At 40.0% G+C, this 11,518-nt stretch overlaps 1 protein-coding gene across 1 annotated transcript; it reads left to right on the forward strand.

The window, feature by feature from the left end:
- Positions 1-3,914: 3,914 nt before the first annotated feature.
- On the forward strand, positions 3,915-10,922 carry PSMA6 (proteasome (prosome, macropain) subunit, alpha type, 6). Its single transcript, XM_009993860.1, has 6 exons — positions 3,915-3,956; positions 4,712-4,793; positions 5,050-5,205; positions 6,969-7,147; positions 7,789-7,883; positions 10,725-10,922. The coding sequence occupies exons 2-6, from the start codon at positions 4,778-4,780 to the stop codon at positions 10,780-10,782; spliced, it is 504 nt and encodes a 167-aa protein (XP_009992162.1). The 5' UTR covers positions 3,915-3,956; positions 4,712-4,777; the 3' UTR covers positions 10,783-10,922.
- Positions 10,923-11,518: the final 596 nt, after the last annotated feature.

The raw sequence follows: 11,518 nt of genomic DNA on the forward strand, positions 1-11,518 counted from the left end.
GGGGGGAGCTGGTGGCCAGGCTGGGCCTGCAGTGCGCCCTGAGGCGGGGAGCGACCTCTTCTGATTCTCTAGGCTTTGATTTCAGATACTCGGCGACCAGGCTGACAGCTAGCCAGAAACTGTTCCCCCTAACGGGTTTTTTTTTCAGCTTATCTGGTCAAACTTATGAACATTGTGCTTTGCAAGCTGAGAACTGCAATAGCTGTTAGAAATGGGGCTTGAGCTACTACCTCAAACGCTGCGTGCGAGATTAGCAAGGTCAGTTTGGGAAGGCAACCCGTGCTTGCTTTTGTTACACCCGAATGCCATGTGTTCTGTACATTGTGGCCTGTGAGGCAGCAGCAGCAATTGTTTATTTCCCAGCTTCTCTGAGCATTTTGCAATTAAGCTGCAGCCCAGCTTAATTTTCTTTTATAGGCCACTGTATCTTTTATTCATATTTTTACAGTGCATTGTCTTCTGCAGAAGAGCCTCATAGTGCTGCTTCTGCAGAGTATTCCCTAACAGCATCTTCAGATCCACTGGTCTGGCATGATAGTTCATTGAGAGTGCTCCTGGAGGAGCCTCACAGCAGGGCCAGATGAACTGTTTTTGCAGCATCATTCTGATGCCATCTTCCCCTGGAGCTTAGTGGCTCTTCCCCAGCTGCAGTGGCTTCACTGCTCGTGCATTGCACATCATGTCCATTAATCCGTCTGTTCTCCAGGAACGGAGGCTGCTGGGACCAGACTGCATGAATTGTCTCTGGTAGCCAGTAGTTTAATTTGTGTCAGCTCTTGAGTTTTTTCCAGGAAAGTGGCTGTGTGGAATAGGCTTAATGAGCAAGCAGCCTAGTCATAAGCAGTTCTTTTTCCAAGGAGCAGCTAGGAAAGTCTCTGTCCGGAGGTGTCTATACACAGATGTGCTGGTTTGCGAAGGATAGAAAGTTACCTGTACTAGATACCTACGTAGGGTTATACAAAGTGCTGTCTTATACCTGGAGTGTGCATAAGGCTTGCAGGCAACTGGTATGGTAAGCCTTGTACCTGTGGGTGGTAGGGACAGTGCCTCCTCACACGGGGTTCCAATGGCTCTGTGGTGGAAGAGTCATAGGCTCTGACCTTCTGCTGCCATTAAAACAGGCTGGTTGGTCTACATCGCCTTTCTGGCTGTTTTTCTGTTGCAGCACTGATTGCTGGGAAAGGTTTCTGCATCCTGTAGCAAAGAGGTAGCTGAGCCTTGGTTTCCTACCTCCTGGGTATATTCAACCATTACCTTAACGTGTGAGAAATGTGCTGTACCTCCCATGTCTTTGACTCATGTCTTAGAAGCAAGTATATGCATGTGCATTTGAGACCCTCTGCACACAGCCTGAGGCTGTCTTGAAGACATTTTGAGTACCTATACCTTTCCTATGCTATGGGAAGAAAAACATGCAAGTGTGCATTATAAACTTCAAACAAGTATGAGGACTCTACCCGTGGCCAGGCTGATAACTGGCATAGCACCACACGAGTGTCTCTATTGGCCAGCATCTAGCCACAGCGTGGGCAGGAGGCTCATGTTTGCTTGAGGTCAAATATCCAAATCTAGCTTATCTCTTCCTTTCTTCCTTTCTTTTCTTTTCGATCCTGTATATCCATGTCTGTGTGCTGGATTCAGATTAACTAGGTGCTGTCGGGGATGGACATGGATATGTGTTGCCCTAAGGCTGCCTTAAAACCTGAGGTTTTTCTGGAAGCTGACAGTACCTGAACAGAGGTTTCCAGTGTAGTGATAAAGGATTGAAATGCCTGTGCTTTGCCTTAGATCTGTCTTCTGCTTCTGAAGCTCAAAAGGTCATGTGACTTGGAAGTGATCTCATACTAGAACAGCAACATTTCACATGTATTTCTTGTAGCTCTGGTTAAAAATCCCTCAGAGCATCAGTGTTGTCCTGCCTGTTAGTTTCAGTCATCAGTGTTTCATCTAAGCAGAATTTCAGGTGGTGAAGAAAATAAGTATTGTCAAATTTCTGACCAATATGATGTATTCAGGGAACAGCAAGAGACTGCTGTTTTCAGAAGGAATGTGTGCAGTACTACTGAAATACTTACAAAGCACAAAGCAATGTATTTGGATTTGTTACACTGTAAGAGCCATTTCACTTTTTGACTTGTCTCTTTCAAAACTGAGCAATGCAGATGGTACTAGAAACAGGGCAAGAAGGGACTGCAGTTCAGCAAGTCTGATTATCAGTACTTGTGAGCAAAAACAGTTTGTGAGGGCACCTATTCCTGCTCCCAGCTAAGTGTCACAGGATCAGAACAGTTGAGGTGGGAAGGGACCTCCAGACGTCACCTGATGCAACCCCCTGCTCAAACAGGGCCACCTAGAGCTGGTAGCCCAGGACATGTCCAGGTGGCTTTTGGAAATTTCGAGAGAGAGAGACTCCACAGCCCTTCTGGGCAACCTGTGCCAGTGCTCGGTCACCCTCACAGTGAAAAAGTGTTTCCTGATACTCAGATGCACCCTTCTGCGTTTCAGGTTACATCCATTGCCTCTGCTTGTGTCACTGAGCACCACTAAATAGAACCTGGCTGTGTTCATCTTCTTTACACTATCCTTTCAGATATTTGTACACATAAATCGGCAAGTGTTGCAGAGCTCTGGCCTGGGGCTTCAAGCACAACCAGTTTGTGGGCAGTGCTAGCTCATGCACCACTGGGTTCTGTGCTTGGCTTCAGGCTAGCACTGGTCATTCTGGGGAAGGTGAGAGGAGAGGTGAGCAGAGCTGTGCATCTCGTGGAGAGAAAGGGAGAACATTCTTTATGGTGTGTCTGGGTAACCAGTAAATGCTCTGATGCCCAAGAGTAATAAAGACAGTGCCATAAATACAGGGCAGTCAGTTTCCTTCCACAGCACTGACTCAGCAAATTGAATGTCAAGATCCTGGTGTTGCAAGTGTTGAGTTTTCATTTTCAGATTGTTCTGCTCCAGTTGTGCAGTCTCTTCCATAGATCTGAATGCAGCATTTAAAACAGCTGCACTTATTTTGCTGCACTTTTGGTTAGACATGTTCTAAATTCCACTTTCATTCACATTGCTAACAAAAGTCATCTACATTTAGCTACTGCCTCAAACTTGACTCTCCTAACTGGATATTGGGGATTTCTGAATGTTTACCTTATCATGGCAGATAAATGATTTTTAAAGTTGTGTTCTTGAGGCTTTTGAAGCCATTGATCAAGGGAAATTAATTTCATGCATCATATCAAGGAAATCTTAATCCATTACATTTATCCGAGGAATGCTGTTTAGTGGGTGTGTGCGTAGGTTTTCATTTTAAAAAGTGAATGAAAGCATTGCAGTGTTGGAACGTCAAGTCAGAAAATGTGATAGTGAGGTTAAAACCAATCCTGTGTGCCTGGACCATCATTTCAGTTTTCATCTTTCTCAGTTAAAATCTGCAAAATAAAATTGCATCCTTGCAATGGTAATAATGCTTAAGTTACTAAACTTCTGCATGTTATAAGGTACTATGTAAGGATTTATGCTTACTGTAGGTTAAGGTTGGACCATTTTGGTCACATGCAGAACAGCCTTTTTGTTTTAAAACATATTCTGTTGCTGCTAAACATTCTAACTGAACAAAAATGCAAATTACTAGAAGTATTTGAAGGAAGAAGTGGTAGTGGTTTTGTGAAGAAAGTCAGTGATTTAATTTCTATCAGAAGGTTCTTCTGTGCATTGTTCTAAAGACCTTAAACACCCAAATTATTGCACAAATATTGAAGTATTGAAAAGGCCAGGACTTGGTGATACTTCTCTGTTAGGGGAAGTGTGTCGGAGTTGTTTGTACTGATGTCTCTAGTGCTGTTTTTTATTAACTCTTACATATTTTTACAGAATATGCTTTTAAGGCCATAAACCAGGGTGGACTTACATCTGTAGCTGTTCGTGGGAAAGACTCCGCAGTAATTGTAACACAGAAGAAAGTACCTGTAAGTAGTTTGGTTTTGAGGGGGAGGCTGGAAGGAGATAAGGAAAAAGGTGGAGGTGAGACTCTGCAACATTGATATTATGTTTATTGGCATTGACATATATGGCAGTTTGAATTGAGTATCTTATTCTCATTCTGCTTTTGACAAGTTCTAGCTCCTTTTGGCACTCAATTGTACATGTCCTGACCAAGTACTATAATACTGGTTTTCTCTATAGCTGTCAAAAAGATTAATGCTAAAACATTAAGTTGGTCCTACTGGAGTTGAGCATGCTTGCATTACTCAGGCTTGTAAGGGCTGAGTTGTCTGTAGTCAGTTTCTTGATTTCATTAATCCCTACTCAGAACACCTTATACCAATAACATGCAGAACTTATTTTCATGGGTGTTTCAGCACATTGGGAGTGTACTGTTGACAAAGGGGAAAAACCCTTGTGTTTTAAGGGCAGTGGGCAAAGAGGGCTCAAGTTTTTGTATGTGTTCTCAAATGTTTCTTCAGAAGGAAAAGGACTTTGTTGGTCTAGCTGTCATCCTTTTGCAGATGTTGAGGTGTTATCTTCCTCATTTTCCTGTTTTTTCCTTCACATGCCTATATCAGTAAACAGTAATAAGCCTGAAAGATAATTTTTAGCTGTTTGTTGATTTTTATTTTTTTATCACTCTTCTGTAAATACTGGAGCATTCAGAGTCTCTCTTTTTTGTACTTGAAGAACAGTGTTTTCTATTAGTGTATTTCTATTTCCACTTTAGGACAAGTTACTGGATTCCAACACAGTGACTCACTTATTCAGAATTACAGAAAATATTGGCTGTGTGATGACAGGAATGACAGGTATTTAATTCACCATCTTTTAAAATGTCTGAAGTGTGTCAACTTCTTTATATAGTTCACCTACTTTGCATCACATAAACAATTCAGTGCTTTAGGAGATTTGTACCGCTCGCTCTGATTTTGGAAAACTTGTCTAGTTTTGGTGTGTATATTTAAAGACAACTTAAAGTTGAGCCTGGAATTTGCCTTCTCAAGCAGTGCTAGGAATAAACATGGTAAATGTTTGGTGAAATTAATATTAGTTCTTTCTGTCTAGCTGACAGCAGATCTCAGGTGCAGAGAGCCCGCTATGAGGCTGCTAACTGGAAGTACAAGTATGGCTATGACATCCCTGTGGATATGCTGTGTAAAAGGATTGCAGATATTTCTCAGGTCTACACACAGAATGCTGAAATGAGGCCTCTTGGTTGCTGTAAGTATAGTCTATGAAGTTAACCTTTTCTATTTCTTGTCTAAGCCTGCAACTTCAAGCATAAGAAATTCTCGCCTATTTTCAAATTGTGCAAGATGCAGATGTAACTGAAGGAGTAAGAGGGATGAACAGCCAATGAGAGAGGAGTGTTGGAAGTCTTGAAATGGGAGGCCTGATTTTACTATTGACTCAGCATTTCGTTTGGAGTCAGTGATTTTAGCCTCTTTAAAGTGGGCTATGCCATTTCTCCTAAGTTTTTGGGGCCTAGTCTGTTTGCACTGCACAGTGATGTCTGTGAATAGGAGATGCTCTTTTTACTGGTGTCTGTGTCTAGGGAAGTACTACTGTTTGAACTGACATATGGAGAGTGGAACTATGCTTGTGCAGATTTTGTGGCTTTTTTTGATCTAAGTAATATGTATAGGACAAAAATCTGCGTAATTTTTGCTCTTAACCATGATATATATAATGTAGAGAAGTGGTGTCTTGGAACTGAGATAAAACATTTAATGTTTACTCCATTACCTTTTCATTAAACATTTTGTCTGGGTTTCTTTTTGCTTTGCTTGTTGTGGGGGGGTTTTTTTGTTGTTTTTTTTCTTTTAAGGAGAATAGTTTCAGAACTGATTCATCACTTCTTGTAATCATAGTAGGCACTATTACTTCTCACTAAAGCAGTAATGTTTACGGTTGCACCACAGTTTCCATGATGGGGCGATTTTCCTGTGCTTGTAATGTTCAGGAATGATTGTTTGTTTCTTCTGCTGGAATTTCCCATGCCATTATAGTACTGGAAAGTGATTTTATTTTATTAATTTTCTTTTTAATACGTGAATAAAAATGTATCTTTCTTAACTTCCCTTAAGCTTTTTTTGAAAAGATGATGGATTTTTTTTTTCTGTGTTAGTAATAGTTGCTCAGAAGCTTACTAGCTGTAACTACTAGTTGGAAGTTATGCAGCATAAAGCAAAAATAGTTTAAAACCTTGACCTTGTTCTGTTTTGAATTTTTTGCAAGTATTGCTCTCAAATTATTTTTAATGTGCATATTGAGAGAATACAGCTGTAAATCTAGAAGTACAGGTGAACACAGATGCATTTGCAATCAGATTGTGTTACTCCCAAGTCTGTCCAACTTGAAAGCATTTAGTAAAATGGTCTTCAATGACTCAGGTTTATGTTCTGATATTTTTACATTTAGTTTCAGAATTTTTTTCCTTTAAAAAAAAAAAAGAGGAGAAGGGATGCAATGTAGTGCTTTTCAGAATTACAATCAAGAAATTTGAAGCTGATTTAAAAAATATTTCCGTTAATTTAAACATATTTGTGAAGTTGCCTTCTTGTATTAGGCACATGTTAGTAGAACTATTGTTTACGCTTTTAAAGAGTCATACAGCACACAGGAAGTGAACTGTGGCTGGGTTAGCTTTTATTGGGATTAAACTGTTGTATTTCCTGGCTTTGTGGTTGCCTGCACACAGAGCATGGCAAAAACTTTTCGATCTTTAATGAGTAGCCCTCTTTTGGAATGAAAGAAATCTGGTTTGGAGTAAACTGAGTTGCACACCTGGGAATGAGAGGCTGGTAGAAAACAGCAAGTTAGAGGTAAATAGGAAATCACAGCCACAGGTATTGGACTGGTTCCCAAAAATGTATTGCTGTGCATGCACATGTTTCACAGGAGGGGAGTATCTGTTCTAGTCTTCAGCTGAATGAACTTGCTAAAATTGTGGAAAAAATAAAGTAACAAATTTTCTCTTCAAGGTATGATTTTGATTGGAATCGATGAAGAACACGGCCCTCAGGTGTACAAGTGTGACCCAGCAGGTTACTATTGTGGATTCAAGGCCACAGCTGCAGGAGTTAAACAGACAGAGTCAACCAGTTTTCTTGAAAAGAAAGTAAAGAAGAAATTTGATTGGACATATGAACAAACAGTAGAGGTAGGCCAGCAGAAGGAAATAAAGATCTGTTAAAGTATTTTCAATAGTATGGTGTATGTAGGCTTACGATATAAAGGAAGGCAGTTAGGCATTGCCTGTTTTCTTACAGTTCTGTATTGCTGTCAGAGCAAGTATAGTTATTGCAGCCAAAAAATCTTTTGAAGGTATTTTGCAAGTGGTCAAATAGTTATGTAATCTGCTTTTTCTTCTTCAATTAGCTGAAGCAGAATCTGTCATTTCAGCTAGTGGTTAGTTACTACAGTGCTCAAATACTGGGGATGCCAGTAAAGGCTTCTTTTAGTGGCACTTAAAACAATCTTCATGTTAGAAAGCATGTTCTGTCCCTGGGGCCTAGGATTTTAATCTTTGCATGATAAAACGCTTTTGTTGTGGGTTTTTCCTGCTACAAAAATGACATGTCCCTTGGATTTTTATAAATTGGCTTCTTAAGGAGAGGACCAGGGAGGGACTGTATTCTGTAACAGAGAGAAACTATATCAAACTTTTCAGCAGAGGTTTTGAAGTGGAAGGAAGTAACTTAAAACTGAAAGGAAGGCTAGTTGTTAATTCTATGTCTACATAAAAAGAAAAAAAGCCTTAGTGCTTTCTATTTTATGATAGGTTTTTTTGTTCTCTTTCAGACAGCAATAACATGCCTGTCTACTGTACTATCCATTGATTTCAAACCTTCAGAAATAGAAGTTGGTGTAGTTACAGTGGAAAATCCTAAATTCAGGTAAGTGATCAGTATTGATAAAACGTGATGTGTTTCTCTTACGTGCAATCAGTTTTGACTTTTTGTGTAACAGTAAATTGAGAAAAAAAATGTCAGAAGCTGAAGATTTTGAGTTGTTTACTTTTAACTCTTCAAAATGTGTAGAGGTAAAAGACATTGTTTTTTAAAAATACAGTATCTTAATACAGTTTTCGAATGTTGTTGTGGTTTAACCATGCAGCTGCTTGCTCACCCTCCCCTGCCCCAGGGGATGAGGAAGAGAATTGGAGGAGTAAGGGTAAGGAGACTGTTGTGGTTTGGGCATAACATGACAACAAAGGAACAGCCACCTGGCCGCTCACTCAGCTTCCCCTCCTCAGCTTCCCCCCCGCCCCACGCACACACTCTGGGTTGAGGAGGACAAAGTCCAACTAGAAGCTCATGGGTCAAGACAAAGGACAAGGAGGGTTCTTCACCAATTAAGGTCCCGGGCAAAACAGACTCAACGTCGGGGAAAAATAATAATTAATATCACACTAATGAAATTCACATAGGACACAGACAATAAAAGCAGCAGTGCTTACACACGTTACCTCCACCCCTCCCTTCTTCCAGGGCCCAAATTACTTTGCTCCCGATTTTTCTCCCTCCTTCCCCCCAGCGGCACAGGGGGACAGGGGATGAAGTTTAGAGTCAGTTCACAGGCTGGTGGTTCCTGGTGCTCTTTCCTCCTCAGGAAGAAGGATTCCTTACAGTCCTTCCCTGCTTCCCACGGGGTCCCTCCCATGGCAGAGATTCTTCCATCAACCTCTCCTTCATGAGTCCTTCCCATGAGGTCTGGAACTGGGGGAGGTTCTCAGCTTCTTACAGGAGCCACTGCTGGTACCCTTCCCCCACTACCAAAAAACCCACCAAACCAGCACAGAGACTCATAGGTTGCGAGAAAAAAAAAATGAAAGAAAATTTAGCAATAATGATAATAGTATATTAAACAGTAATAATAGTATTAGTAATAATAAGAAGAAGAATATCTGGAGCAGTGAAGCACAGTGTGACTGCTTACAACCCACTGACCAAGGCCCAGCATATTCCTGGCTAACTATCCCAGAGGAGGAGAGAGATCCCAAAACTGCAATCCTGCAAGAGAAAGAAAGCAAATTCCCCACCAAGTCTCAACTATACACTGATCGTGACCTTGAATGATAAGGAATACTCCACTGGCCGCTTTGGATCACTTTTTCTGATTATACTCCCTCCTGGCTTGTTCACCACACTGGAAAAATATGGGGTCTTTGATCAATTAGCAACAACTAAAAACATCAGTGAATTATCAATATTCTCCTCAAACCAAACCTCCTACTAAAGCCATATTAAACATAGTGTTATTCTAGCCACTAAGAAGAAAATTAGTTCTATCCCAGCCGAAACCAGGACAAATGTTCGACAGTGTTAAGGGATACAGTGAAGTGTTATCTTTTGTTTCTGAAAAGGGTATTGCTTTTTGTGATGATTCAAGAGTGGTTACATCAGATCTAGATGATTTTTCATGCTTAAAAGAATAAAAAAATTTTCTTTGTACTAGTATCTGGAGTCCACTTCCAAATGATGGCCATGACAACTTAACACAGTGAAGTCTGTTTTATATTGGAAATTTTTGCAAGTCTCTTATGTTTTTTTAAATTCTCTTCTAAATGGGATCTTTAAATTACTCCTGCTCATCTTATAATTGCATCAGTTTTTAACACCTCCACTATATGGTTAATATGCTATGAATTTGTATTATTTTAGATATTCTACTTAAGTTTTACAAGATTAAATTATCCTTTATTTAAAAATCACTGCAGTGATTTGGAACTGGCTGAACTTTTCACTTTCTGAGTACACTGCATTACCAACTAGAATGCAAGCAAAACACCTACAGTTTCCTCCCTCCCCTGTTACTGCCTGAATCTTGAGTGCCACCCACTGTGTGCAGCAAGGTTACTTGGTCAGTTTATTGAGACAACACCTGGATCACATCAGATATGGTGTCCTTGGCAGCCTTCTCACTACACAATGTATATGCAAAATGACCCTCTAGGTATGTCTTACCTAAAATTTATTTAAGGCTGGCTTGCTGCAGAGAAATTCAGTTATTCCTGCCTTAATCTTTCTTGCCTTTTTAAAAATTAAAATAATTTTTTAAAAGCAAATAAATGAATAGCTAGGTGGAAAACAAAGTTGTCTGCTACTTTAGTCTAGCTAGTGGGTAGATGGGGATTGGAGAGAAGCTTCAAACCTTTGGGTCCTACAGGTGTATTCTTTTGAGTGCTTCTTAATGTATGAAGTTGACATGGTGATGATGGGTGATTTTGCATCTGGTGGTGTGTGTTAGGACAACACAACAGCATAGGATTTTTGAGAAAGTGTGCAGTAGCTGCATTACCCCTTTTCTACTGCTGCTCAAAGATCAACTGCTGGCATTCTGCCAAGCTGCATTTACTGGGTTTATGTCCTTTTCAGAAAGGATGGATAACAAGCAGAGGCAGCAGGCTATGAAAATGTGTCCCCCTTGGAGTAATCCTACTGATTATCATACCCATCCTTCTCACCAGGTCCCAGCTTGCAAATACATTCCTCATGAGGAGTTACCTTTTCCTTTTCCTACCATTTGTTACTTCATTGCTCTCTAGTGCCTATGATTCTTTTATTTTTCTAAAAAGAACTGGAGCATTGGCCTGTGGTCCCGGTAGTGGGACTTTAAAGGGCTGAAAGATGTATTGTATAAAACTTATTTCTGTAGACATTGGGTTGTAATATTGAAGCTTAAGGGGAAGATTCTTTTAAGCAATTTAATTTATTTATTTTTTTTTTTTCTTTCAGGATCCTTACAGAAGCAGAGATTGATGTCCACCTTGTAGCTCTGGCAGAGAGAGACTAGTGTTTCCTTTTGCATTGTCTGTGCTTCTGGCCAGAATATTTGGTGAAAACACTTATTAATGGCTTTAGATTATGGGTGGAAAACCATGTTCACTATATGATGTATTTTACTCTGTACAAATAAAACAGAGGTTTTTGAAATACTTGGTGTCTCCTTTTAATGTAATTTTTTTAACTTTCAGTTTTATGCAATTCTCATTAAAATGCTTGATGACTTAGAATATTCTTGTAATCGTTGCTTGCCTTTTAGTTGTATTTTAACAGAAATGTTATGTTCTGTGCTGTATTTTTCATCTGAACTATTTGGCTCCTCGTGTGAAGTTTTATATCACGTGATGTGGCCTTTGTGTCTGAGATAGTTCTCACATCTATGTGTGTTCTCTTCTTGCCCTCGTATTGAAAGGCTTGTAACATTAGTGGTTTAACTGTGGGGAAATGAAGATGATTTTAGTATTTTCTCAGATTTGTATGAGGATATAGGGCAGCTGAGGGAAAATACGAGCTGTGATTCCCAGTACACTCCTTCAAACTCGTTTATTTGGGGTGCAAGTAGTGAATATAACTGACATTTCTGTAATTACTGAGCTCTGAAGCTAACATTTATTTAGGGGAGCAGATTCTATATGCAGTGTACTTTGGGATCTTAGCTGTTTGTCACCTACCTGGTTTTAAGGCTTTGGGCAGTGCCAGAAACAATGTGGATGGATGGAACCAATCATCAAAATCCATCAATGGGA

The sequence above is a fragment of the Chaetura pelagica genome, unplaced genomic scaffold (genome assembly GCF_000747805.2).
Source record: "Chaetura pelagica isolate M959 unplaced genomic scaffold, ChaPel_1.0 scaffold11, whole genome shotgun sequence".
In the NCBI taxonomy this organism is placed as follows: Eukaryota; Metazoa; Chordata; class Aves; order Apodiformes; family Apodidae; genus Chaetura; species Chaetura pelagica.

What these genes read in the sequence shown, in the direction of transcription:
- PSMA6 (XM_009993860.1), top strand. An exon ending in CATATGAACAAACAGTAGAG is followed by an intron (nt 7,148 to 7,788) that starts GTAGGCCAGCAG and finishes GTTCTCTTTCAG; the next exon opens with ACAGCAATAACATGCCTGTC. An exon ending in GTGGAAAATCCTAAATTCAG is followed by an intron (nt 7,884 to 10,724) that starts GTAAGTGATCAG and finishes TTTTTCTTTCAG; the next exon opens with GATCCTTACAGAAGCAGAGA.